This window comes from Gallus gallus, chromosome 4 (assembly GCF_016699485.2).
Source record: "Gallus gallus isolate bGalGal1 chromosome 4, bGalGal1.mat.broiler.GRCg7b, whole genome shotgun sequence".
Lineage (NCBI taxonomy): Eukaryota > Metazoa > Chordata > Aves > Galliformes > Phasianidae > Gallus > Gallus gallus.
This window is the reverse complement of record NC_052535.1, coordinates 4,172,048-4,199,542: the sequence shown is the minus strand read 5'-3', so window position 1 is coordinate 4,199,542 and position 27,495 is coordinate 4,172,048. Positions and strand designations below refer to the sequence as shown.

Genomic DNA, 27,495 nt, shown 5'->3' with positions numbered 1-27,495 from the left:
ATGCAGCTTATCACAGCAGGAATCAAAGTAACGCTAATGGCTTTGATAACTAATGGCTTATTTCAGCATTGTTTGGAAAAGCATTTTATTTTTATCTACGTCAGATTGCTGCTCTCAGGGTGGTTTTGTTCTTAGTTCTGTTGCTTCCAAAGTACTAATCGTGTGGTGGTGGTGTCTGTGTCCATGACCCATTGCAATGTGCACTTCCTGTGGTGTTTCTCTGTATGGTTTCTAACACACACAATCTTTCTTTTTCTCTTTCTCCCTCTTCCTTTTCTCCTATTCTTATGCTGTGCACTTGGTTCTTGTTTTGTCTTGTCAAATTCCTAACTTTTATAGAATCTCACCTCTGTCCTCGTTCAGCTTCAGCCAGTTCCATCAATTCCCCAGTCCCAGCTCCTAAAGTGCCCATGCGCAGTCGTAGCATCGACAGATTGAAGTCCTCTGTATCTTCATCCGATGCGAGTTCACCAGATCCAGCCCAGGTTGGTTGAAATTCCGGAGGAATTAGGTTGGTATTAATTCGGGGGTTTGGAAGAGCTCAGGATGGGATCCTCATTCAGCAGATTTCTTCCTCATTGGGATGTCCTATATCACGTGCTTCAGAAATGCAGTATTGAAATTGAATTGGAATTTAATGGTCCTTGATCTCTCCAGTGTTTTCCATGCGAGCTGTCTGCTGCTTGTGGTTCCTAAAGGGTAATTGAGATAACATACCGACTGGGTCTGTGTTTTGGAACACAAAGCAGAAGTACATCCTGTAGAAAATGTGTGTGCTTATGGCAGCAACTACCCTGTCTTTAATGTGTCCTGGAGTGAGCGTTATCTTATTTTTATCTATCTTCTTAGAAATCAGAGGCTGAGAAACCATCCCCAGGTTCTGGGTTGCGTCGCCCTTCCTCTCCGTCAGTGTCTGCCCGTAGAAGATCCCCTTCTCCTGCCAATTTGGTGAAGCGTCCCCCGTCACCGTCTGCAGTTAGGTGTGTGCCCTGGCTAGATCTCGTAGCTCCATCGTGTACGTGAGATTTTCAGCATTATCCCTGAAAAACATTCTTTACTTCTGCAGGCAGAAGACTCGCCCGCCTTCGCCTGGCATATCGAAACAAAGGCCGCCATCTCCTACTCCCGTCTCTAAACCAGCGCCCATCCAACGCCCACCTCTCACACCAGGTGTTATCAACATTACCAAAAAGAAAACTGAAGCAGAGAGCAAACCAAAGGAGAAGAGCACAGAAGGAGCGGGACATGAGCACGGTGCCCCGTCAGCCTTGGACAGGGATGCAGTAGCAGCTAACACAAAGACCAAAGAAGGTGAGCTCCTTTCTGTGACTGAGGCTCTTACTCCAGGCACATGCAGTGTGTGCTAGAGCTGGTGGCTGCTCTCTGCCAGTATGGAATCTTTTCCCTGGGGCTGTAAGGACAGTTCTTACGCACAAAACACGAGGCTGATTCAGCTGCTGAGAGTGTACTTGGTGAAATGAGGCTTTGTAGCCGCAGGTAGCAACGATGTGTCCGTGGGACGTAAGCAGATTTTTGGTATTAAAGTGCCTAATTGATGGCATTGTGTTTTTGAATATTTTGTCTTCAGCTCGGAAGCAAAAAATAACTGATGTCACGTTTGTTGAAATGACCTCAGCTGGAAGGCTTTGTAAATGTTAAGCAGACATGGATGTGCTAATTTGTGAAATATTAAAAAAGAAAGGCATTCCTCCCCAATATTCTCCTGGTATTGCTCTGCTGACACTGAGAGCTAATTCTGTGAATACGTGGATGACCTACTGTCATGGAAAAAGTCATATTTATAGGGAGTGGGGATAACTGATAGCAATCAGAGTTCTTTAAACGTTTATTGAATGTGACTGGCTGACGAGATTTGTTTGTGGGGTTTTTTTAATGTTAATTTATAATAGTATCTCTGAGGTTCAGACGTGGTGACACCAGGCAGCCATAAATGGCAGGGCTGTATAAAAACCTGTTAACCTGGTAGCTGGAGCCGTTCTCATCTGCATGTAAATTGGAAAGTGATTTGTTGCGAACACACGATATTACTGAAGTAATTAGTGTGAGCCTTCGAGGCCAGGTAAAATGATGATACTCTATAAATACAAAGGCATTAATGTTAATGTTATTGAAAGAAGACAAATTTAAAAATTAGTATTTCCTCTTTGTAATTATGAATGTAGGTTTCGTTTTATCGGAAGGAAATTTAATGTATTTCCTAAAGCAATTTTTTCCCCCTTTTCTTTAGATGCTTCTAATTGTTCCAGAATGAGTCTGTCTTCTAGGAATATGTTATAAAGTTCTGTGGTAATTGGAGGGTATCATTAACCATATTGTCTGCAGCATGGCTGGAACAGTGTGGTTGAAATGAATTATTTCAGCATCATTGGGCACCCCTTTAGGACCACTCTTTGGCTCACGTGGGTCTCTGTATGCAGAGATGCTTGCTGCTGGGTGGTGGGGCTGATCCCAGTGGTAGTGGCAAAAAAAGAATTGTCATCAGATGGTGATGGCATCTTTCTTAATTTTAAGTTACCAGGCCTTTTTAACAGCAGTTTCTTTTCCACTTTGCAGAGTCAGGTAGCAAAGCAGCAGCCGGGACCACCACAGCTGAAGAAGCTGCTAAAATCTTGGCAGAAAAACGGCGTTTAGCACGGGAGCAGAGAGAGAGGGAAGACCAAGAGAGAATTCAGAGGCAGGAAGAGGAAAGGTAACTGCGGGAGAAGGAAGTGACGCTTCCTGCAGTGGGTGTGGGTGGTGTGGACATTTCAGCTGTATGTTTCCCTAAGTGTTAAGTTTGAGATGGGACAAGTTGCTGTGTATATCGTTAATCTGTACCTCAGTACATACGGGATGCATGGTCACAGTGCTTTCTTTTCCAAACAGTCACCCTTGCTACTTCTTTTTCAAATCTAGAATGTGCTTCTTACACTCTATGCTTTGTCATCTTGAAATATTCAGCCTCTCTGTACAAAACTTCCCTCTGATGAACTCAGGCGGTGAGTGTGTGAAATCTCGTTCTACTGGTCCCACATCTGGATCAGAAATGTTGCAGCCAAATAATTCAAAGCAACAAATCAGAATACCTTTGGTTTGCCAGATAGAAGTCGTTAAAAATTACAGCTTTGTGCTGACTTTACTCCAGATGAGGGATTAGTCTGTGCTTCTCTGAACATTACAGTATCACATTTTGTATGTTTTCTACTCACAGGTATAACGCTGGCTGAAAATTAAATGCAGTCTGATACTGATGTTTTATCAGCAATATGTCATGCCCATATTGGATCAGGTTGCATGTGTATGCCAGTGTGACACCTCCAGTGTATCACTGGAACTATGGCTAGAGAGGAAAGTCTTTTCTAAAATCTGACTAGATTTGTTAGACACTGAAAGTTGCATTCATATCAGGGATGCAGTGACTGTTGTTAAGTTGTTGTCTCATAATACATGTCTGAATGGAACATTCCATTATTGAAACAACTGGTCTTGGGCTTGTCTTAATCAGCAAAGAACATCTAGGTGCACATAGTTTCCTCCAAGTGTTTCTGCATTGCCTTGGACTGATCTGGATGGTGACATCTGTGAATCTACAGCAGGAACTGTTCTTATACAGCTACTCTGTGATTGGCTGAAGTAGAAATCCTTGCTTTCCTCGGCTGTCTCACAGGCATGCATGCTTACAAATGCACATTTCTATCTTGGCACCACTAGAATCAGAGAAGAAGAAATGGCCAAGAGAGCGGTTGAAGAAAAGGCACGACGGGAAGAGGAGCTCCGCAAGCAGGAGGAAGAAAAGAGGCTCATTTATGAGGAACAACAACGACAAGCTGAAGAGGAGAGAATCCGCCGAGAACAGGAAGAGCAGGAAAAGCTCGCAGAGCTTCAGCACCAGGTTTGCTTTCACCTGAGATTGGTTGGAGAATGTTGTGAAGTCCTTGCCTTGCTTTCATCTGTGTGATTTCTGTCAGCGTTTGGTAGGTTCAAGTATGGGACAGAAGCACACGTTTTGAAGTTCTTTGGGGTTTTTTTTAGCCATCTGGGATGTTATTTTGCACATGTGCAAGTATCTGTATTATGACTGTTTAACCAACATACTGCTGTGAGTTATAAGAAAATAGTTGGTCTGCCCGGAAAGTCATCTGATGTCCTCTGTTCCCACGTGAGCAAAAAGAAAGATCAGCAGTGCTTCCAAGTCTGCTTTTCTAATTGGTAAATAGTTTTCCACAGCTAATCCCTTTGTGCCTTTATAAAGGCATCTTTCTAAGTGAAGGAAACTCTGCTTTGAAAAAAGTGGACTTTCTTTAAATGAGATTGATGTAGAAAATCAAAGCAGCTTTACAGTGAGATGGTACATATACAGAATACATAATACAGAATTCACTTGCTGTTCTGCTACTCCATAAATTATTCTTCTTGGAAAAACTTTGTCATGAAGTTTGAACCCTAAGTAGCCCAACAACATCCTGAACATTTGCATAATGATAATATAGCCATGCGTACTGTTTTTCTTTTCAAGTCAGTTTCTGAATGTCACAGTAATATAAATGTCACGTCAGTAGCTGTATGGTTGGCATTTAGCTGCAATGTGTGCTTCTATTAAATAGTGATTGAGGTTCCTGTCTGTGTTACACCAGAATCTCTGTAACAGGTCTGCTTTTAATTCTTGGAGATGAGTTCTTCATTGGATGCTTTTCTTTCTGTTTTCTTTATTTTCAGAGGGAAGAAGCTGAAGCAAAGGCTCAAGAAGAAGCTGAAAGGCAGCGGCTGGAAAGAGAGAGAATTATGCAGCAAAATATGCAGGAAAGGCTTGAAAGAAAGAAGGTATGATGTTTTGAAAGCAGAGAAGTCCCTTACCCTTAGAACAGGGGTTAAGTGTTAGCATTAAAATAAACTGAGCAGGCAGTCTGTCTCAGATTCATTTAAGCAGAAGTAGTAGGAGTTGTTTTTAAGTCAGCTGTGACTTCTGAGCTTTAAAAACAGTGAGTGAAGTAGTAAGTGTGTGAAATAAGAAAATATATGATGACTGATGGAAAATTTAAACCAGGTGCTGAAATATAAAACTCTGTCATTGCAAATGTTTTCCGCTTCTTAACAGAGAATTGAAGAAATAATGAAAAGAACACGAAAATCGGATCAAAACGAATCCAAGGTACTTATCTGCTTAGATCTGTGTAGTGACTCTTCCAGAGAAGACTTTGTCTTTGTTTTGTAACCTTTGTTCTTCTGTTACCCTCAAGCTGCCTTACATGTGAAGGTCCAAGTTCTAGTGTACCAGAATAGTTTTCAGTAGCTTGTATACATCATACACATCCTTTTGCATTACTGTTTCAGAAGTCTTTGTCTGATGCCTTTTTGTTCAAGGCATACAGAAACAATGTGATCTGGCATTACCACTTGCTGGCCAGGTCCAAAAAACACTGGTTAGTGGTGGATTTTACTTTTCTTAAACAGTCATCATCCTTCTCTTACTGTTCAAAATGCCATCCTATTTTGATTCCATGTGGCTGAAAACATATAAATTTATTGCACACCTTGGAGAAATGAGGGGAAAGGGAACTCAGGAGTATTTCCTAGGCAGGGGATGGAAGTGGGTCTCCCACATGTTTACATGCTCTGGCTCAGCAGATCTGCTTGTTGTTGAGTGACCTGAAAACTCAGAGTCAGCTCCAGCAGCCCTCTCAGTTGACTCCCTGTCCCAGCCATGGATGCAGGTTGTCTGTTAGCCTCTGGAATAGTGTGGCATTGCTGCTCGGTGCAGAACAGCCCTGTGTGGGAGCTGCGACTGAACCATTTGTGAAAAGCTTCTTGAACTTCTTGGTGGTGAGCTGTTGTGAGTAACGCTATGGGAATTCAGTTGCAGAATGAAGGAAAGTCTGCCTGTGAGGTCATGGAGGGAGAGGATATTGAAGAGGAGGAAGAGCTGGGACTTGAGAAGGCTGATCAACCCGGTAAGGAAATGTGATGAGTCAGATCTAAGTTGCTGTCAGTGTCTCAGTGATGTTTAAGGTGTGTTAAAAATGTCAAATCAGTTAATGGCATCAATTGTGGTTAACAGACAGAAGTCCCAGAAGTACCACAGAGTCTTTTTACTTAAGATCTTTCTTCTTAAGCCCAATTCCAGACCACGGAAGAAATCCAAAATGATGAAATGTGAAACGATTTGTGTGAGAAAAATACACTCTGCATGAGTGTATTTTTAAAGATGGAAAACAGCTACGTTGTTAGAGCCAGCTTGTCCATAAATGGATTTCTGTATTGAAACAGAGTGCCTCAGATTTTTGGCAAGGAAGGTCAATTTGACACTTGTATTTTATTCATTTAGAATGGCAGCACTGTTCCTGAAGCTGTGTTATGTTGTTTTTCTTTCCCCCACCCCTTCAGGAAAGCTAAATGGCATTGACTTAACCCAGGAAGTCAAAGGGGAGACAGAGGGTTGTGTGCAGACTGCACGGAGCTTAATGTGTACAGAGTCGGAGCAGCACGCTGTGACAGAGTCGAAGGCCAGCGAAGTATTTATGAATGGCAGCGATTTGAAAAGTGATGAGGGGTCCCTACTTTTTACTGAATTGAAGGATTCCAGGTGAGTCTGCATTGTTGAGCAGTTCTGTCGCACAAGAGGTCCCTTTGTTTTTAATTAGTTTTAGTACTGTGTTTACCATTGGATCAGATTTTGCACTCCACTAGCTTGGTGGTGTTTTTCTGCATGTGGTATGTGACTGCTGTCACTATACTGGCTCATGAAGAGGCAGTTCCAGATAATTATCTGCTTAGATGGCACGTGTTGACATTACTGGCTTTGTTAAGTGGCACACATAGCCAGCAACGCTGCAGTGTTGCTTATAAAGAATGCTATTGGCTTGATATCTTCTCCCTTCAAGTAACTTTTCATTAACAAAACATTAAACAAGGAGGAGGAGGACCAAAAAAAGAATAACCTACAGAAAGCTGTAGAACAATTTCAGTGGTGCTGAAACACCACTGAACACAAAAGCCTCCTTTTATGTGATAGAACACAAAAGCCTCCTTTTATGGGTATTGTTGTTTTCCAAAGTTTATCTTTTTAAACATAAAATATTTGCATCTACTGATGGAAAAATTGTCTTCTGATGCTAGTTCCATTTGCTTATCTAAACACTAATGATTGAGAAATGGCATTGTGAACTCTTTGCAAAGTGATTAAAAAATGAATTCTGCTAGTGGTGAACGATGAAGCCATTTTCATTACATCCTCAAAAATGAATGAAAATTGATCAGTCTGAGTTTGAATCTGCTTAAAGATGCACAGTCTTCTGAGGATCGGTTCTGTATTTAAAAAGTCTAACTGGAGGGGGAACAAGAGGAGAAATGCATATTACTAAAATAGAGTTTTAACAGAGCAAGCCTTTAAACTCGCTGGTTGCTACTACCAGTTCTGGAGCCAGACCTTACCTGAGATAGTAAAAAGTGGTTGTATGGTGGTGAGTCATTCCTCTGCACTGGTTCTTGGAAGGGAGATCCCACATGGCAGCTGCAGGAGCTTGTCTAGGATTGCCTTTCAGGATATGCAGTGCTTTGCAAAGTATGCAGACTAATTGGCTGGCCTGTAATGAGTCTAGAGGTTAAAAATCCAGAAATTGTAATACAAATAATCTGTTTGCTTTTTGTAGCCATCCTGCAAAAGAAATGGTTATCGATGACTCGGCGAAGTTGGGTGTTAATGAAGCTGATCATACAAGTGGACTTATTCAGAACCTCAATGGAAAATCTGATCTGTGGACTTCCGAGGAATTCATTGACATTGGAGTACATTCCAAGTCAACCAAACTGAGTTCGGACAGCATCTCTGCTGGTAACTGTAATCAAAACTTGAATGATGCTGCTACAATACCTTCTAGTCCCAAATTGACTTATGAGGAAGATGGTGCAGTGAATTCATTGACCAAACCTATAGATTCTTCATCAGGTAATTCAAGCTGATTTCCCTGTCTATCTCCTCCTCTGGCTAGATAATTAACTTTGTTGTATTTTTACTCTCCTTGCCTTAACTTCAGCTTCTTATTTTCAAGGCACTTTCTCCAATGTGTAGACTGGAGGGAAAGCTCTTTCTTTAGTGCTTGCGACTTGCATTCTGTCAAAAGAAGTCACCAGTTGATGCCTTGTTAGGGATTTGCTCTATGCAGCAGCTAAGGCCTGACACAAAGGCTCTTCCAAAGACAAAGCCAAGCTCCTGTTTAGCTCCTGCATCCCCTTATCAGCACTCAGGCCCATCTGTTGTGTTCTTCTATTCTGATTTCTTCTAAGATGTCTTAAATGGCACGTGTTACTTTTGAAGATACTAACAGTTTAATAGGTGTCTGATGTAACTCTACAGACAAGACCTGGCTACTTTCCCCTTTCCACTCCTAGGCATGTTCTGTAACTTCTTGATGCTGACCAGCACGGTCTTTAAAAGGTCTCTTCAGGCTCTGGCAAGGTACCTCTATACTTACTGTCCTCTATACTTACTGTAGAATAGGCTTTTGCTTCACTGAAGGGGAGTAACACCAACCTTAAATTCCACGAACGGTTGTGTTACACGTTAGGAGGAGTAATAAAGCTACACACACAATATTCAGAATTTTCTGGAAGAAATCAGGCTGCATTCGAAGCCCACATACTTGAGAACCCAGACCCTGATGCAGTGTAGTGTCAGAGAGGCCTTGGTGTGCTAGTTTTCTTAAGACAAAACTGCTCAGTTGTTGGAGCTACACCCCACGTGAACGTACTCACAGCAGAAGATCTCTGTCCATGAGATAAATGGCTGCGTGAACAGATGAAGTAAATGACAGTGGGAAGAAACAAGACTTGGTATCCACAGTTTCTTTCAGTGATGTGTAGCACTTTTTCTTCTTCTTTTTTTTTTTTTAATTAAAGTGTAGCACTTTTCTAGACTGAACTGTTTCCTGAGTCTCCTCTGTCACTCTGCGTCTTGTGAGCTGTGGTCTGATGGACATAGAGACACACTGAGACTTCCCTTTGGGCCACTACTGAGTAGTCTGTGGGAACAGAATGGTTTCATGCGATACTGCTGATCACATCTTCCTACGATCAAAATCATTCATTTCTCAGTGAAGAAAGTGTTGCCTTTTCATTCTGAACTTGAATGTGTTTAGAGACAATATGCTGCAAGAGTTACCTACACAGCTTTGGAAACTAATACTCATATACTTTGTTTCTGAAAGAAAAGCTACTGTGCTGATGTTGGGCTGTGAGTTCCCAGGTGGTTCTGTGCTTATCTTCCTGGATGTACACTGACAGTGAGGACAGATTGACGTAGAATACACACAGTATGATGGTTAAACCTTTTCTTTTCTTTGCTCTTTGGACAGAACTGTGAACACTTGAGACCTGCAAATAATCTGATTGCACTTCAGTTATCCGGTGTCCTATCGAGTACCGAAGGCCTTGTTTTGAAAAGCTGCTTGTTTACCTTTATCCATCTTCAACTTTGCAAAAAAGAAATCACACCAGAGAGGGCTGACAAACTTCTAGATTTGCACCTTGAAACATTTCAGGGAGACTATTGTGCTGATGTTCCTTTTCCATTTGTTTAGGTTAGCTGTTAGAGAGGATGTCCTTGTTCAAGTAACACTCGTTTCCCTTTTACAGCCTTCACACTAACCTGGTTGAGTCTTTTTGTTTTCCTATCAGTGTAATGCACAGCAGTGTGCCACTGGGGACTTCCCAGTTAGCTACTGGCCAGATTGTGCATATTCCTAAAATGGCACTTGAAGACTTACTCAGCGTGTGTTAAAGCTGAACACCAGTGGTGATGTTCTGGAAAAATGTCCTACTATTTTCTAACATAAAACCATCGGTGGTTTCCAAATGCAGTGTTGTGTCATCACTAATATGTTTTAATCTATTGGAAAACATGAGAACGTTTTATAGCCTGTGCACTAATGTCCTGCAGAACTGTTGAATACCTGGATACGTTTGTCATCGTGCAGTTTAACATGTCATGCTTTTAAAAGTGTTTTCCTTTTGAATTATTTATCTACACTCGTGTAAGTATTATTTTATTGTGTACATAACAGTATTAGACCATTGAAGTCATATTTTGTTCATGTTAATTACTCCAAGTATTCTTGTTCTAGCTTTATAACAGTGACTGCAAGCTGCAGATATATTTCCCTTCCCCTAAAGCCTGCATTAAGTAATCTATTTAACCTGAATTTGCCTGCTTTTACAGCATGGAGAGATTAACCAAGCATCTTCCAAAAGCTGCTACTAGAGGTAATAATTCAGTCTTGTTCTTACATCTCCTGTAACAGAGATACTGAATAATTAAGTGATTAATTTAAAGCATAGCTGTCTCACATCCTGCTATAAACCCTTGGCTGATCATTCAGATGAATCAGCCCAATGGCAGCTGCCTTTTCAGTGGTTAATGAAAATGGTTTTGCTGGAACTAAAGGTGTTCTTTCCCCAATGATTACAATAGGCAACCCTCAGCCTTCTTACTCCGTCTGCTATTCAGAACACGGTAGTACTGTTTTAGACTTTAGAGCAGTGCCTTAGGTGAAAAGAAAGATGTATTTTTGTATGATAAGCTGTTTCATTCTGGCAGAGACAATCATCCTAACAAAAGATGCGGATATTTTCCCTGTGCTGATACTCTTTGTCCAACGGTCTGTTACAGCTCTGTGTAAATATGTGCGCACTGTTAAATAAACTTTGCAGTTGAACAATGCTTTATTTCTGTAATGCTAAACATTACCTTACTAGGAGGCTCCAGCCCCTTGCCATGCTGAGCTGCCTTGAGATGCCCTCTGGTACCACTCTAGCTGCTCCTCCCTGCAGAGTCCCAAACCCAGGCACCTCTTTGGCAGTAGCATTTGTGCAGATGGAAAGGGATTTGTACTAACAAACACCTTCAGATAGTGCTGTGTTTGTATGCACCTATGAGATTCTCATAACTGTTGAATTCTTTAACTTGCTTTTCACTGCAAGCCTTTGCCTTGTACTTGCAGGACCAGCACCTTGTTCTAAGGGTAAGTCTAGCAGTGCTCCGTGGCCATCATGGAGCTGTGACCATCATGGAAACAGCAAGATGCTGCCCTTTGTTGGGGTAGTTCTGTTTCTGGTAGGTTCTTGTGTATGAAAGGGGAATGAGTGAAGCAGCATCCAGTTCATAAATATTACTATGCATATCAGCCGCTGTGATGGGGGGACAAACAAAAGCATGAAAACCCTTCAAACCAGGACATAGGTCACTAATAGGTAATAGAGGTGTACACGGACAGTGGCTGATTGTGTGTTTTCCAAAGGGTTTTTTTTCACATAGGCTGATTTTGGCAGATGGTCCACTGTCAATTATGTATTTTTTTTAATTAGTTTATGTACATTGCTGCTCTAGTCCTCATGTATCTAGGGACACTGGCAGAACAGCTAACTCCTTGCTGTATCAAGGTATCAGACTTGATCTCAGTAGCTCAGCCATGAGAGCTGAAAAATAGCAAAATGAAAAAACAACAGTTTTCCAGACTGTGGGAGTCCAGGCAGGCACTAGTCTCGTCTTTATTAAATCATAAAACATACACTGACATGATAGGAGAGCTGTGGTTGTCTGTGCTATTGTTAAGGCACTTCTAAATGCACGTGCATTCTGCAATAGTTGAAAGAGTTGCTTATTAGTGGATTAATAATTGGATGTAGACAACCTTATTTAAACATGATATAAAAAAAAGGCTGGTGAGCAAAACTTTAGGGCAAACCATGCAGAAGTCAGAAACAAAACAAGTTTATGGAAACGTAACTAATGCTAAATTGTTGTTATATGTTTGTAAGATAAAGCCACTCCATATGCTTGTTGCAATTTGGCATGGTAAATAAGCAAAGGTACTTATTATTGAGCTGCTGTTCATAGTGTGGTATATGCAATGTACCTGTACTTGCAAAAGGACAGTAATGGATCTCTCTGATCTTTGGTGCAATGTCTGCATCTCCCTTTCTGAGGTGCATGCCTCGTCAAAACCGCTTCTTGTAAGCACCAAGCTTCAAACCTATATTAGACAAGTTTTAAACTAGCTTTGTTTTAGTTTAAACCACACACAGAATATGGTAGTATTTGGATTTTTCTAATGCTAACATCTAAATGTCATTTCAAGCCTTTAAACTAATAGTTACTTGAAGGCAAGGTTAGCTTTTTGCAACAGGACGTGCTTTCTTGCTGCAGGAGCTTCAAAACTCAAACCCAGTATATTCACGCTATTTTAGTTGTTTTTATGCTATTGAAAAAGGTAAAACTCTTAACATGCAAAACCTGCACCTTTACCAGGACTATTTTGAAAAGCGGGGCTTTAAAATCCTTTTTAAATCACTTGCTGTCTGTTCCTTACAGTCGTTTGGGACACTCAGCACAGTAAATTTTTCCATTATGGCAAACAAAGCGCTTGTTGGCCAGACCACGGGCACACTTTGTGCATTTGAAACAGTAATCATGCCAGGATTCATCTTCGTAGTTAACCACACTGGTTCCTCTTCCAAATCCTGCTAGGAGAGAACACAATTATAGGACGACGATAGTAGCTTTTCCCGTGGCTGGGTTAGCCCACTATCTAGCAGATTCCATTCTTACTGCCTCTCATGCTTCCATAGTCTTGCAGACCGTAGTTGCAATGTCTGAAATACTAGCCCAAAGTGCAACTGAACTGTGTTGTCTGCAGTAAGCCTTGTCCCTTGGATTCCTTCCCCCGAGAACAGTCAATGTGAAGGAAAGATCAAGACACGGACCAAAGCAGAGGTTGGGCTGCACAGCCTACCTTGTTCTTATAGGCTCAGATCCACGCTCTGAAATGCAAGACTTAGGGTTTGACAGGATAGCACCCCATCTCAGGGCTGAGCTTTGTGGGGTTTTCGTATCCAGTAACTCATGGGGACATGTGAAATATATGAGAAGTACTGCAAACGTCACTTCAGGGCAATAAAAATGCTCTTTTTAGACCTCTGGCTCTCAGACTAAGATTGATGTGTGAACAGTTCCAGCTGGGGCAATTTTGGAAGAGGTACACTTGAGGAGTGCAGAAGGTAAAGAAGCATGTGAGTTATAGTTAGATCACATGTAAATTGCTGGGATAAGGCTTGGGATATTACACCTGCTTCTGGTCTTGGTGGCCCCTGAGCTGCACGTCTTTGGGGATCAGAGTTCTGACCTTAAGCACCCCGTGGTTTCAAGCTGCATAAAATCCAACATACCTGTAATCGGATTCTTGCAGCCAGCACACTTCTTGGCAACACATTCCTTGTAGCACTCAACACAGTAAAACTGATCCTCTACAGCTGTAAAACGCTTCCCACCCAATTGCTTCTTGCAGTTGGAGCAAATGAAACACTCGGAATGCCAAGGCTGTTCCTGGTAAGTGAGACCTCCAGAAGTGATGGGCTAAGAAGAAAAGAGCAGGAAAGATGTTTCAGAACCAGTACCAAAGAAGAGAGGTGAAACAGGCATGAGGTGTTGTGAAGGAGAGCTTTGTCATGGTGAAGGTCATTTGAACATTTTCATTAAAATGAAATTGTGCAACACTTGAATTCCTCCTCCTTGGACACTTGAAGCCTGGAATTTTGCATGCCTGGAGCTTTCATGATAGTTTATCTAATTTGCAATTAGTCTGCAATTCTGTTTTAATCAATTGTAAGACTATACAGCAGCTGTTTTACAAAAGATTGTTTTATGGCTTGAATACACAATGCATACTAGAGAACTTTAAACCACCTTAGCTTTGCCATCCCTAAAGCAAGTACAAGGCTGGTGCACATTTGTTTTCAACAGATTAGCCCTTACCAAACCCTGTAGGCCCTTCTCGAGTACAGACGTGCCATAGCCTCTAGTGCTCTCACAATCTTACACTGCTAGCTGCAGCACCAGTATCTTCCAAAAGAAATACTAGCAATAGTACAACTATAAGGTGATCTGTCTGCTGGTTTACTCTCCTAGCTTCTAATACACATGCTGCAGGACAGTTCTGGCAGCTGCAGTGGCAAAGGGGAAGGACTTACATTCTTGCATTTAGCACAGGTCTTGGCAAATTTGTGCTCGTGGCAGGAGACACAGTAGAATTCATCACCCTTTGGGAAGAAGCTCCCAGATCCAATCACTTGCTTGCACTGGCTGCAAGTAAAGCAGTCCTTATGCCAGACCATCTTCTTGTATTCAACGTTTTGGTCTCCTACAAGAGAAAGAAAGAACACTGTAGGTGGGATTTCAGGCCTGCGACAAGCATGCAATGATTTCACCCAGTGTAACAGCTGTAGGCAAGATCTGTCCAAACAGGACTTTAACAGCTCTTCACAACTAATTTCTACATCCACTTCCAGATTAAAGTTTGCCAAGTGTTGTGCCTTTCTGAGAGGAGGATCTTGTTTTACATAGGAAAGCTTTTGATAGAAATTGTTTAACGCTACTAAAGTGCACTACCCACATGAGGGTTCACAGGCTGCCGTGCAGTTAACCCGTGTCTAGAATGGAGAGGTAAGAGCAGCAGTAAAAACTTGCACCACTTTGTTACTCTCCAGACTTGCACTATGATGCCATACTCCTGACTGCTGCTTAATTAGCCTCCAGTTTTGCCCTATAGAGCAGCACGCAGTAGTCATATCCATACTGCTAGCACCGTTACCTGCGATGATAGGCTTGAAGCAGCCCTTACACCTGGGTGCCTCGTCAGTGGCAGTGCAGTTGCTACACCAGACCTTGTTGTTCTCCCTCAGCATGAAGGGCTCATTGACCAAGGACGTGTAGCACTTGAAGCAGCGGAAGCAGCTGTCATGCCAGTAACGGTTCTTGAAATGCAGCTCCTGGAATGATCAGAAACAGTGAGCAATAAGCCCTTCTCTTGCTGAGTGGCACTAAAACTAAGAAGTTACTGTCCCAATGGTAATTACCATCACATACAAAAAGCTACATCTATGAAGAGCCTAAGTACTCTTTGGGATTTTGGGGTAGCAGAAGGTGCATCAAAGCCAACAACTTTGAGTTTGGGGTTCCGTAAGCAAGGGCTACTCTGGTCATCCTGTTCCTTCCAGTTCAGGTGTATGTTGTTATTGCCATAAATGGAGCAATAAACGTTTACAAACCGATTAAATAAAAAAATATCAAATCCTATGTTCCAGAGTGCTTTGCTTTGAGTTCTCTGGGAGACCTACAAAAGCTGGATTAACCGCCAGCTGGGACAACTCAGCATTTGCAGCAGTTCACGTGGCTGAATCTAGATCCTGAAACCAGATCCCGTGCAAAGGCAGCCCGAGCACAGTGCCCCACAGCCTCTGGCTCTTTGCCCGAACAGCACCTGCAGGCATGGCCCAACAGACAGGGTATTTGAAAGAGAACTCCACACAGAAGCTTGCGAAAAGAAAAAGAAAAAGAAAAAGAAAAAGAAAAAGAAAAAGAAAAAGAAAAAGAAAAAGAAAAAGAAAAAGAAAAAGAAAAAGAAAAAGAAAAAGAAAAAGAAAAAGAAAAAGAAAAAGAAAAAGAAAAAGAAAAAGAAAAAGAAAAAGAAAAAGAAAAAGAAAAAGAAAAAGAAAAAGAAAAAGAAAAAGAAAAAGAAAAAGAAAAAGAAAAAGAAAAAGAAAAAGAAAAAGAAAAAGAAAAGAAAAGAAAAGAAAAGAAAAGAAAAGAAAAGAAAAGAAAAGAAAAGAAAGAGAAAAGAAAAGAAAAGAAAAGAAAAGAAAAGAAAAGAAAAGAAAAGAAAAGAAAGAGAAAAGAAAAGAAAAGAAAAGAAAAGAAAAAAGAAAAGAAAAGAAAGAGAAAAGAAAAGAAAGAGAAAAGAAAAGGGAGGGAAACAAGCACCTGCCTGCCTTGTTCTCATCCCCTCTGTGAGCGCCAAGCAGTTACCTTGGAGTCAGCGCCAATGGGTTTCTTGCACTCGATGCAGGTGTTGGCACAGATCTTCTCAAAGCACTTGACGCAGCAGTGGCGGCCCTCCTTCTGCACGTACTTCTTGCCTTGCAGCGAGTCGCGGCAGTAGTGGCAGTCAAAGCGCTCCGACATGGTGCCCACGCTGTAACTGCTGGGCCCTGCAGGAGGGAAGGGGGTAAACTCAGAACACTGAAGGGCTGGTAACTGCTCCGGCATCACCAGCAGTGATGAAAATATGGCTCAGCTATGAGTGTGTGGCGGTGTCACCTGCCTGAGGGGTTTTGGTGCTGGAGAAAGCAGCTTCTGGAACAGCAAAAGTTACCTCAACGGTTCTATCAGCTCAGTGGTTTCTTAAACAAGGCAGCTCTCCGCCACCTGCACTAGAGCTTTCCAGGTGCCTCCAGGATAGGCTAACACACCGCTGGGCTCAGGGTCTGGCTGCAGTACACAGCCTGGGTTTGGTCACAGCAATCATGAACACATCCCTTGGAAAGAAGTACCATGAATTGAAGAGAAAGCAGCCATAGGGTGAGGCTGTGCACTGTGCTTGCGGTCAGCACAAGCAGTGTTTTAGTAACGCAAATATTTTCCGTGCCCTTAACAGCCATCCAAGATATGAATGCTAGATTTCTGCCTACAAAGAGGCAGGACGGGCTCTGGCCAAACACAAAAACGCAGCTCTTGGCCTCCTGGAGAATGAACCACTGTGCTTGCAGCACTGCAGAGCTTGCTCACCCCATGGCTCAGGGAAGAGCAGGGCCACACGACAGCCTTTCCCCGTCACCTTCTTCAGAGGAAGAATACCAGACTGTTTTATTTACGCTGTTCACGTCAAGCAGAGATCACGGTACCTAATCACTCACTCAGAGCGACTCGGGTCATTGTGGCAGACCCGCTGCAGGCCTGGTGAGATCCTGGCTGAGGCACCGCCTGATTTGTGTGCAGAAATCGCCGCCAACCAAGAGCGGAGCAGAATAGTTTCCACGTTTCCAGCCCAAGCCTGCAGCCAGCTGCAGCCCTCTGAGACCTTTTGTGCCAGATACTTCTGCAGCTTCCAGCTGTCTCTATCACCGGGCTTTCATATACAAAGTCACGAGGAACAAAAAAAAAAAAAGCAAGAAAAGATCTCCCTACGCTTAAAGAAATGCAGCGGCTCCATGCCTTTCCCCATGCCCTTCCTCACAGGAAGCCCACAGAGCTCAGGCCAGGCTCAGGACCCGGACGGAGCCACGGCAGTAATCTGGCCACGGTACACCCAGAGGAAGTTCAGTTATTCTTTTCCTGATAGAGCTGAATCTCCAGCATGGACTGAAGGAAGGATGCGGTCAGGCCTTGGGGTAGCTGTCATCATAGCTGCACGATGCCCATCGCTTGCATGCTGGGTGCTGTGCAGGCAGCCCTGCCACTTCATGGCACGAGGACCCGCTCACACAACAGCTTCTTGGGCACCTGCCCACCCCAGTAAGTCACGAATTATCATCAACCGCACAGCCCAGCCTGCCAGCCACAGAATCACTACTAAGCCCCTGCTTATCAAACACAAGCATGCACCAAACTGAGCAAGCCCTGACCCGGGCACGACCACACCAACACCAGCCTGAGCTACAGAGTGAGATGGAGCGTTTCTGCTCCAGAAATTAGGACAGATGATCCCAAGGAGAGGGGCGAGGCACACGGAGGCTGCAGCACAGACATGGGCCGGGTTCACTCCTTTTCCCTTCCCTTGAACTAAATGAAGTGGGCCAGAGGCCGAGCTGGCCAGCATTGCACTCTGTGGGGGCCGGGGCTGGAACTGCCGCTTGGCCAAGGTCAGGAGACGGCCACGTCCTGCTGACAGCCACGCCAAGGGCTGTGTTTGTACTGCTTCAAGGAAATGAAACAAACAAACAGCTGGGAAACATGGAAACTATGCGAGCCACCTCCAGCCCTGCAGAGCTTCATCAAGCAAGAGGGTTTTATTTAGAAGAGACGCAGTTGCGCAGAGTCCAGGGCAAATGGTATCTTAACGTTCTTGATCTCAGGTTTAGGGTTGCTTTCAAGCAGAACACGTAATTGTGAACATATGGCTCAACAAGTAACACAACCCTGTGATCCTGTGTAACACGGGAAACATCTATCACAGCAGCTCTGAGCCCCACAGACAATTAACACAACAGGGTCTGGCAGCCCCGGGAGCTTCTGCCCGCCTTGAGCCATCTCATGGCCCAAAAGCTATACTCATAAACCAGGCAACGGTGATTTGGGAAATGGAGGAAAAGTATGGACAGGATTGAACAGTTTCTCCAGCCTGGGATGATGTCCCCATGCAGGGGATGCTCTGCTGGGGAGGAGCACGTAAGAAGACAAAGTGCAACTGTCTGGGGAAAGGCTAAGTGCAGTCCATGCCTATCCTTACACAGCCTGCAGGACCCTCAGTAAAGGGCTCAAGAAAAGTCCTGCAATACTTGAATTCTCTTCCTGTCCTTACTCCAGAGCTCGGAAGTCCCAGACAGAAGCATCACCAGTTTCCCAAAAGCTACTCCAGAGGCTCTCTCCGCTTCCAGCAAGGTGTCCCCTCTCCCACCAGCCCTGGCAGCGTGCTGTCTAAATGCAGCTCCCTGATGAATTTGGCTACAGCTAAAGGGCAGATAGCCAGAGCAGTGGCCTTCTCGAGTATCGGGGTATTTGGCACAAAGACCCATTGGAATTCAACACTAACATTCACCTGAACACAGAGGTACAAATTAACTGCTTGTCCCCAAAAAAAAAAGCATCTACTTTTTTCAGAAGCAGCCCCTCAGCCCTCAGACAGCCCTTCGTCTTTCAAAAGTCTCCAACATGTGGGCCCTGGGGCTGCCTACAGCCAGTGGTCAGAGCTACGTCCATACAGCATCAGGGCAGGCTTTGGGACTGGAAATGGTGCAGATCTAACAAGTGAAGCAGTTGTGTTAACACCAACCCTACCTGTCCCTTCAGTTCCCATGATCCCTGTGCTGGTTCATCCTGGTTCAGTCAAGCTGTACACCACCATCGAGCCCATACACCATGACATGGTATCGGGGTGGTTTGTGGAACAAATTAAATCATAGCACTCTGCAAACGATGCTGAAGCGTAGCTGATAAGCAAAGCACTTAGCACAGGATGTGCGTTAATGTCTCCAGGGAATGTGTTTCAATGTGATTAACAACCAAGGAAGAACTTGAAGTGTGGTCTCTAAAACCAACCAGGGAAACTGTACTTAAACCTTATGGACTTACTGCATTTACCCTTTCTCCAGTGGCATGTAGGAAGGAAGAAGCCAATGCTGTTGACCCTCTGCTGGGGTATGGATACATTGGGAAAGAGCAGTTGCCTTTTGGCTCTCCATCAGCTTTGTTTTCCTCATCAGACAGCCCCTCTACTACCGGGTGGTAACAACAACTGCCTGTCTGGGCTCAGGACTGTACTCAGCATTCTTCCAGGCAGTGTTGTGTATTTTGCTATAAGAACCAGGGAATACCCTTAAAAGAAGGGAACTGTTAATCAGAAAGGAGAAGAGGTGCTCAGGTCTGCATCTCAGCGTCACTGGCACAGCGCAACATTTATTCCTTGCCATTGGCTTTACGTATGCCTTGCAGGTCATTTTTGCTGGGAGGGTTGGCAGTAAAGAGCAAAGATCTGTGCTCTCCCACTGCCAGGCTGGGGCACGTGTGAGTCTCATACTCTATAACTCAAAAATTAGTCTGCTGATAGAAGAGAATCTTCTTTATTTAGAACAAGAACAGCTCCAAGTTCCTCAGGCTGTTGCCAAAATCATCCCCTACAGTCCTATTGCCACCATGTCTGAGCACGTCTCTATCATTATTAAATCTTGTCAGTTTCCCAGGGGAGTAGGGATGTGCTATTTAAAACATACACACTTCTACACTTAATACAGAGCTCAGCTAAGGCTAACAAAGCTCCTGGCATATACAGCACCAGTGCCCAGAGCAAGGCTGAGCACTTAGGCAGCCTCAGTCTAGGCCTTTAAAAATGACCTAAATCAGCCAAAGCAAAAAAGTTCTGTTTGGCACCTGACCGTGGCTGTCTTCTCCTCCTTTATGTTCCCAGCTACACCTCGTGCCTGGTGTCCCCAGGGGCTAGACACAAGGCTTTCTCCCACTGCATGGCTCATGCCCCTCACAGGCACGGCAGCACTCCATGGGGGATGCCCTGGGGAACGGGGCTCTGCTCCCTGCTGGGCCAGGAACAGACACTGACTTAAAACTCAATGGCATCAGCACTCCAACCACAGCACGTGCTCAGCACTAGCATTCTGTATCACAGCTTGTGCTGGCAGGGTAGACCCTGCCCTCGGTTCAGGAGATGCTGTCACATCCACCTACCTGGCAGGATGGGCAGCGGGGCTGGACAGAGGTCCCTTGCTCAGCCCTGAGGGCTGGGCTGTTTCTGCACCCTCTGATAGGAACACAAGGCTTCAGGTATCACTGCTGTCATTGCTCCATCTGCACAGCATCCCAGTTTGCATGCTGGCTACCCCAGCTTGTATTGATTGTCAAGGAGCTAGAGCATGCAGTGCTTTTGTGGGCAACCCTGGTTACGTGTGCAGTGAGTTTGGTAAAATAGGAACTGGGACTGAGCTCTCTCTCATCTCAGTGTAGTGCCTGAACCACCCCCAACCAACAAGAAGCACATGCATATTAAAAATAATATCAATGCTGTGTGTGTGTTAACTGTGCTTAGTGCTTGTAGCACTTGGACTAGAACCATTCCAATGCCAAACAAAGCCTGGTCCCTGCAGAAGAGAACACCCACACCGAGGAAGATGACAAAGACATCTGGAAGTATTATAAAGTGATGCTCTAATATCAAGTGATGCTTCAGCCCTGCACCCCTGGGCACGTCCACCCCCTGGGCTAAGCCTCATTGAGACATGCAATAGCATTGCAATCGCATGTTGCAATTCAGGAATGTGAGTACATGCTGGACACGCAGGAACTTAGCTTCTAAGAATCAGATGAGCTTTTCAAAACTCCAAAGACCTTAGGATGGCTCGGTGCTTGGAGAGCTAAAGGGGAACAGGCACAGGTAGGAAGACACAGCATAGCAGCATGCAAAGGGGACGTGCAAAATACCCTCCTCAACATTCCTGTATGTTAACGGAAAGGAAAAATTGGGTTTGCTTATTACTGGTCATCTACAAGATAAACACAGAGAAAGGAGAGCAACCACAAACCTCCCACAGGAGCAGAGCAAAGCAGCTGGGTTTACCCGCTGGGCTTCTGCTGGGAGTTCCCCTGCTCAGGGCAGCAATGCCCCAGCAAACTCACTTCACAGAGAAGTGCCATCCCCCGTTCTCACCCAGTTTTCCTCAAACAACAGCTGAGCCCAGCCCTCCCACAGCAGCAGACACAAAGCACTCGCTATCCAACACACGTTGCAGATAGGCGAAGCCACTGCCACCTGTGCCCCTCACTGCCCCGCTCCCAGTGCCCGTCCCACACGCTGCCACCATCAGTCCCATCCAACACCATTAGTTAAAGCTGCAGATTGCAGAGACCGAACACCACACTCAAAAGAATTATTTCTCCGGAGTCGGACACCCTTAGCAAAATTGTCCTCCCTGTTCACCAGGCAGTGCACACGCAGCAGCATGCCCGCGTTACCTGTGTGCCTGTGGAAAGCCATGGTTACCAGCCCAAAGCCACAGGCAACAGAGTGCACAGTCTCTTGGCTGATCAGAAGCTGCCCCGTTTGATAACATACATTTAAACGAAGGCTATTAATACGGACGGGACTCCTACCAGATGTCCACTCCCCTCCCCAGAGATCACAACCTTAATCCCCCTTGAAAATTCTTACCATTTTAGGTGATCTGAGGGAGAAGAATAGGATCCAGAGACCTCTGTAGGCAACATGTAAATACCTGCCCTGCTACTCAGCACCCAAATTAGTCCCAAAGGCAGAGAGAGCCTCAGGAACTTGACCCCATGCTAGTACTATTTGGCCTTGGCTTTAGAGGTAGATTGTGTCTCATATCAGTCCTGAGCTAAATAACAGACCTGGCATTAATTCCGACCGCTGTTACCCAAGGGAAGAGGAGAATCACAGCCCCCAGGGCCAGCAGGGCTGCGGTGTAAGGAATCGGCCCCAGACCACACGTAGGGGCCGTTCCCTGGTTGTAGGGCTCAGAGCAGCCACAGGTTGTACCTCTGGGGACACAGCTGAGAGCCTGGGAAGCACCAAAAGGTACATTCATGGGAGCTGGACTTGTCTTTGAGGTAAGGGGCATGTTGAAGTCTTACTGCCAGTAAAACCACCATGCCTGGGCCTCCTCCAGTTTCTTCTTTTTTTACTCTAAAGCAGCTCAAGGCATTAATCATCCAAAGCAAACAAGTCCCTGAAGAGCAGCACTTAAAAAGCCAGGTTTCATGATCATGGGGCTTCTCTAGCATCTAACAGCACAGCTGGGCTCTCTCCCCTGTGGGATCACAGAGCCCTGGCTTGTGCCTCTGCCCTCTTTGCTCACATGCCCCCGAAGGTCTGTACACAGTTTGAATCCACACAACCTCCGTCCACCTGAGCCACGACAGGGAGCAGAGGGAGCTCTGCTTCAGGGCTCTCCTGCATGGAGGTATGTGGGCTGAGGCAGCAGAGGCAGCTCCACAGCCCTGTGCTCCAGGTCACGCAGCCAGCAGCAGTGTGTGCACTCGGGGCTGCGGCCAGGACCGCCCAGCTGCTAATCCTGCTTCAACACTGACTCAGTGCACGGCCGTGGGAAAGGCAGTTAACCTCCTGACAGCCAGTGTTTATCGTTCACAGGCCAATGCGATGCTGTTTGGCCTCTGAGCAGCCACACACCAGCACATCCCACCAAAGATGCCATCAGCTCCTCGCCATAGGGCAGGGTGCACAGAGCCTTCAGCCCAGCACCACGCTGTATGGGTATCGTGCAGTACACGTGCAAGGTCAGCATCGTCCCAGCACCCTCAAGTTTTCAACGTTGCCTGGAAAAATCATACTTGCCAGCATGCTGTCCCTGAACAGCCCCGCATGGACCCACTCACATAGCAGTTTGAGGCTGGGAAACGTGCCAGAAGACCAGCACACCAACATCCCTTGGGCTAGGAAAAGCCTTACATTACTCTGCTCCATCTCACCTATAAACTCCTGCAAACTGTTTGCATAACACAGATGTTAACAGGAACCGTAACAACTGGTATTTTCCTGTGCTAATCTTGCAGTGCACAGTGTAATATTCACAGACATGAGTTCATTTTTGGCAATACATGTCAAGTTAGCACCTTTAACCATTCTCACACCTTTCCAGTTCCCTACACAAAGAGCTGACACATTCCCACACGGCTGTCATTTCCTACTTCCCCAGGACACCCTCTGTTTCCAATCACAAACAGCAACCTTTGCTCCCCATCCCGAACTGCAGCACAGCACTGCTGTGTCCCACCCAGAGGTGGCTGCAGTGCAGCTTGCTGAGGCAGCATCTCAGGTACTTGGCCATCTAAACGCTTCACGTGCACAAATGCACGTGTGTTTGCAGCAACAACAGGCATGGGCTAGAAGAGGTGGAAGGGAGGAAGCTTGACCAAACAACAGGAGCACGGCACAGGAGTAGGACACTGCTATCCATGAAGTTTCACCATGAATCTCCCTGCAGCGTTTCACTGCACAGCTCAGCCTGGCGATTCCCCAAAAGCAGTCTGTAATAAGAAGGCCATTTTGCTTGAAGTTGTGGCCTCCTGGGCCAGCACAGCAGGGACGGGCTGAGAACAAGCCTTGCTGAGAGGACAGGGCTGCTCTTGTATTTTTTTTTTGTCTCATTTTAGCCACACAATCTTGAGCAATTCCCATGCCCTCCCCCCCCACACAGGTCTAATTCATCCCTGCAAGCCCAGCTCCTTCTGAATGCAATTAAACACACCAGTGGTGCAAGGCACAGCACAAGCACCAAGGAGGGACATTGTCACCCTGTGGATCACAGCATGGAGCTGAAGCCACCAGGAAAGACAGCATGCCCCAGAGAAAGGAGGGGAGTCCCTGCAGACAGCACACCCCACTCCCAGGCACAACGCACAGCCTTGTGCAGCATCACCACGAGGCCCCTGCTCACACCCCATCCATGCCACCACGCTCTGCCAGAGCTGGGCAGAGAGGAAGGAGCGCTGTAAGCACACAGCAGGGCATACAGGCTTGGGTTTTCAGGTCTTTAGCATTAAGTATGTCCTGGGGGTTTTCAGCACAGCAGGATCTGGACACAGTGATCCCACCGCACAGGTCTGACTGCAGAGCAGCGTGGCTGGCACATAGTGTCATCTGCTCAGATGGACAAATGATTCACATTGTGCTTTCCAGAGTATTTTCTTGCCCTAACAATCCTGCCAGAAAAGGTCTGGGCGTCTCAGCTTGCCCACACATCCTACTGTCACTCAACAGGCTGCAAGTCCTAAATAGAGCCAGTGGAACCCAGGCATTGATGAACTATTAGTCACCAACATCAAAGAAAGAAGCAGGCAGCAGTAAATACGAGCAGGAAGGGGGCACCTGTCCACCTCTTAGGGTAACTCTTCACCTTCTGCTTCTCTCGGCTCTGCTTTGCAGTGCACAGTGAACCTGCACAGAAGAGCACAGCGGCGATTCAGCTGCTCCACGTGAAAGCAAAGCAAGAGCTCACGTTGTTCTCAGCCTTTCCATGGGACCAGCAAGCCGAGACTGCTGCAATAGCACTGCAATGGCACGGCCCCTTTGCACACACATTTCCTTCTTTTCAAGTAACAGCAGATTCAGGGTTGCTTCATTTCTTCTTCAAATCCACCCTGCATTCTCCCACAGCAGGGAGCCCTCCTTCTGTCCAAACTATTGCAGATCTTAAACTCCCCTTGGCTCTTCTGAGGCAGCAACTGAACAAAGTACTAACAGAGCTCACACCCTTCTCCCCCCCACCCACCTCATTTTTTCCTCCTTTACCTTTTGCTAAAGACAAAGTTTGCAAGAAGCCAGCAATGAAGGAGTTGGGCCCACTGACACGAGCACCAACAGGGTTGGGGTAGAGGACAGACCCATAGGGCTGATGCAGCTCTCCAAGTGCTCGGCCCCCCATGTGCTTCCTGCTCCCAGCAGCAGTTCTGTGCTGCTGGAAGGACCACAGAGTGGTGTTTGCACTGGGAGGGCTATAAGCAGGCAGCCCCACAAAGAAAGGGAACCAGGATGATGTCCTTCATACTGTGCTGACCTCCAGCCCAGAGACTGGAATCCTACCCACGTGGCTGGTTCCTTCCAGCCAAGGGAAGCTTTTAGGATCAGCGATGGAGATATGGCACAGTGAAAGAGGGAATAAGCTGATAAGAAGGTACGCACAAGGTAGGTAGCCCTCCATGAACCCAGATAGAATGCGAGTAGAAACAAAGAGAGGAAAAGAAGGAAGGATAAGAAAAGAGAAAAAAATAAGATGTAGTAACAGACAGGAAGAAATGGCACAGTGATAATGGAGCTGCAAACAGAGGGATCTGAAAAACAGCAAAACTGGGAAGATATAAGCTGGGTTTTTCCCATCTGCCTCCATCCACAGGCTGGATGAGATCCAGGACTATTCCCATGGCAGCTCCAAGTTTATTTCCCTGCTTCCATCTGCTCTGCAGCTCCCCTCCACACACGCTCTGACTGGCACTTGTTCCCATCACCTGTTGCTGACATGGCAGCCCTTCGGTGGCTGCTGAAAGCCAAGTGACACCACGGCTTGAGGAGAGCATCTGTGTATAAATCAAGAGCTGCTTTGTAGAGACAAGCTCTCTCCTTGCCTGCACTGGGGATGGAGAACAGAACCGCAGAGACCTGCAGCAAAGGGACAGAGCACCTGGCCAGGCAGCACGACAGCCTATTCCAGAAGAGCCAAGCTCTGATGTGCACTCACAGCAATATAACCTTAGTGTACCCATAAAATAACCACTTGTGTTGGGGCTTCACCAAGCTTTTAGTGAGCTGCCACTGAAATTATATTTCGCAACCCGCAGTATGCTCTCTGCACTGCTAATTGCTTTCAATTCCTTCTCATAGGCACGGCAGCTGGCTGAGCAATGCCATCCCCCCAGTGAAGTTAAACAGCTCGCTGTGATGAGCACAGAGGTTCAACTATTAGTTTGCATCACTGCCTGAATGCTGGGTCATTCACCTTCCCTGAAAATCTACACATTATGGATCAGAAACGTTTCCCAGCATACACTATGTGAGCATCCTGCGTTCATTCAACACTCGTGAAACACTGAGGATAAATAGCTTCAGCTGAGGTGGTCAGGAAGTGTCTGAACAGTGCTTTTGGTCATACGGTCTGATTTTGGGTGGTCCTGCCTGGAGCCAGGAGTTGGACTCTGTAATCCTCCTAAGTCCCTCCAACTCGGGATGTTCTGTGAGATGGGCTAAGCAGCTTCTTCTCAGAAAGGGCCCATGCAGAAGCACACTGCCCAGCCGTGGGTGAAGACAGCACCATTTCGACGAGAAGGACATGTCCTTCCTAGCACTAGCATACCAGTTGGGAAGACTCCCCGGCATCCAACACACCATCAAAGCACTGCCCGAACTTGGCACAGGTGCCAAGGCCACGTCCCGAGCTCCGATTTCAAGCTGGCGGGATCCAGCCCTGGCATATGGGTTTAGCAGAGCAGTCAGCCCATCACCACGAGCATGGGACAGTCACCTCCAGCAAGATGAGCGTTTGCCTATCTGCACTTCCAGTTGTTAGATGGCGCTGGTGGCTGAAAGGACCAAACCACCCCCGTTACGTGGTCATCTTTAAAAATAACCTTTCCCAAAGCCCCACAGTGCATAACCCTGCATCCATCTCAGTCAGAGGGGATCAGCTTGCAGGGCTGACGAGGTATTTTTGGGCACTCTGACTAATTGTCAGGACATATGCCGTGCATTCTTCACAAGGAAAAACAAAGCTGCAAAGTCCTCTCCAGTAAAGCCTATGGAGTTGGGTGAGTCACAGAAGTTATTCTCAGCAACCTGGGCTTTGAGAGGGTTTGGTTCCATGTGTGGCTCCGGAGAAGCATGCATGAAAATGGAGGAAGGGTCCACTTCCTTGTATCCTGACACCAACAACAAAGGCTGAGCCAGGCTGGGCCACACCACATCACGAGGGCAGAAATGAAAACCCTTCACACCTTGGAGAGGCTCCAAAGCCACAGCTGCTTTTTTTGGCACCGCCTCACATAGGCACTCACTGGATGCGCCAGGGGATGTGCTCCAGAGCAAGCAGAGGAGAGGTCGTTCACTTGAGGAGGCTCACAACGCCCACACATCTGTAAGAGGTTCCTGAGACCTCAGTAGGTCTTCACCCTGAGGCCCATGTAAGCCAGCATTCACCCAGCTGCCTTTCTCTGTATAGCTTATTGTTACCTGAGCACACCTTCAGACCAGGCGCTGTTTCAATGCTCTGACCTCAGTGCCACCTCACCCCCTGCTTGCTGCCCCACACTCTTCTGCTTTCCCCTTCCCTTGCTCTTTCTGTTCAGCAGAAGCACTGCATCAAAAGCACACACACATCCCAAGGTGACCAGAGCTCTCTGGTCTCCACCAGTGCCTTCTGCATATCTTTCCCTTAAGCTGCACGGCAGTTTCCACCGAGAATAAGTGTTGTCAATTCAATTTC

General features: G+C 45.9%; 2 protein-coding genes and 1 long non-coding RNA gene across 34 annotated transcripts in view; 1 reads left to right on the top strand and 2 right to left on the bottom strand.

Annotated features, from left to right (window-relative positions):
* The window catches only part of MAP7D3 (MAP7 domain containing 3), a 36,673-nt gene extending 25,962 nt beyond the window's left edge, over window positions 1–10,711 (top strand). For 9 of the 22 annotated variants that reach the window (XM_046941050.1, XM_046941049.1, XM_046941047.1 and 6 more), the window contains 10 exons: window positions 364–485; window positions 850–980; window positions 1,067–1,311; window positions 2,575–2,710; window positions 3,712–3,892; window positions 4,717–4,821; window positions 5,096–5,149; window positions 5,855–5,948; window positions 6,382–6,580; window positions 7,647–10,711. In XM_046941050.1, the coding sequence (XP_046797006.1) occupies window positions 364–485; window positions 850–980; window positions 1,067–1,311; window positions 2,575–2,710; window positions 3,712–3,892; window positions 4,717–4,821; window positions 5,096–5,149; window positions 5,855–5,948; window positions 6,382–6,580; window positions 7,647–7,956 (1,577 nt within the window). In that variant the 3' untranslated portion in view covers window positions 7,957–10,711. Of the gene's footprint in view, window positions 1–339; window positions 486–849; window positions 981–1,066; window positions 1,312–2,574; window positions 2,711–3,711; window positions 3,893–4,716; window positions 4,822–5,095; window positions 5,150–5,854; window positions 5,949–6,381; window positions 6,581–7,646 lie in introns of all 22 variants that reach the window. The other 13 variants (XM_046941048.1, XM_046941035.1, XM_046941042.1 and 10 more) reach the window with 3 other exon arrangements.
* Window positions 1,068–7,651, bottom strand: LOC124417946. Its single transcript, XR_006939247.1, has 2 exons — window positions 7,429–7,651; window positions 1,068–7,321 (listed from the first exon to the last, which is right to left on the bottom strand). It is a non-coding gene; the product is annotated as an uncharacterized LOC124417946 (long non-coding RNA).
* Window positions 10,712–11,514: 803 nt separating the features above from the next.
* FHL1 (four and a half LIM domains 1) overlaps window positions 11,515–27,495 on the bottom strand; it is a 30,524-nt gene continuing 14,543 nt past the window's right edge. For 7 of the 11 annotated variants that reach the window (XM_046941052.1, XM_046941051.1, XM_025149820.3 and 4 more), the window contains 5 exons: window positions 15,851–16,032; window positions 14,637–14,814; window positions 14,017–14,186; window positions 13,216–13,402; window positions 11,515–12,513 (listed from right to left, as the gene is read on the bottom strand). In XM_046941052.1, the coding sequence (XP_046797008.1) occupies window positions 12,356–12,513; window positions 13,216–13,402; window positions 14,017–14,186; window positions 14,637–14,814; window positions 15,851–16,006 (849 nt within the window). In that variant the 5' untranslated portion in view covers window positions 16,007–16,032 and the 3' untranslated portion in view covers window positions 11,515–12,355. Of the gene's footprint in view, window positions 12,514–13,215; window positions 13,403–14,016; window positions 14,187–14,636; window positions 14,815–15,850; window positions 16,033–21,499; window positions 21,593–27,495 lie in introns of those variants that run through there. The other 4 variants (XM_040700077.2, XM_004940679.5, XM_004940680.5 and 1 more) reach the window with 3 other exon arrangements.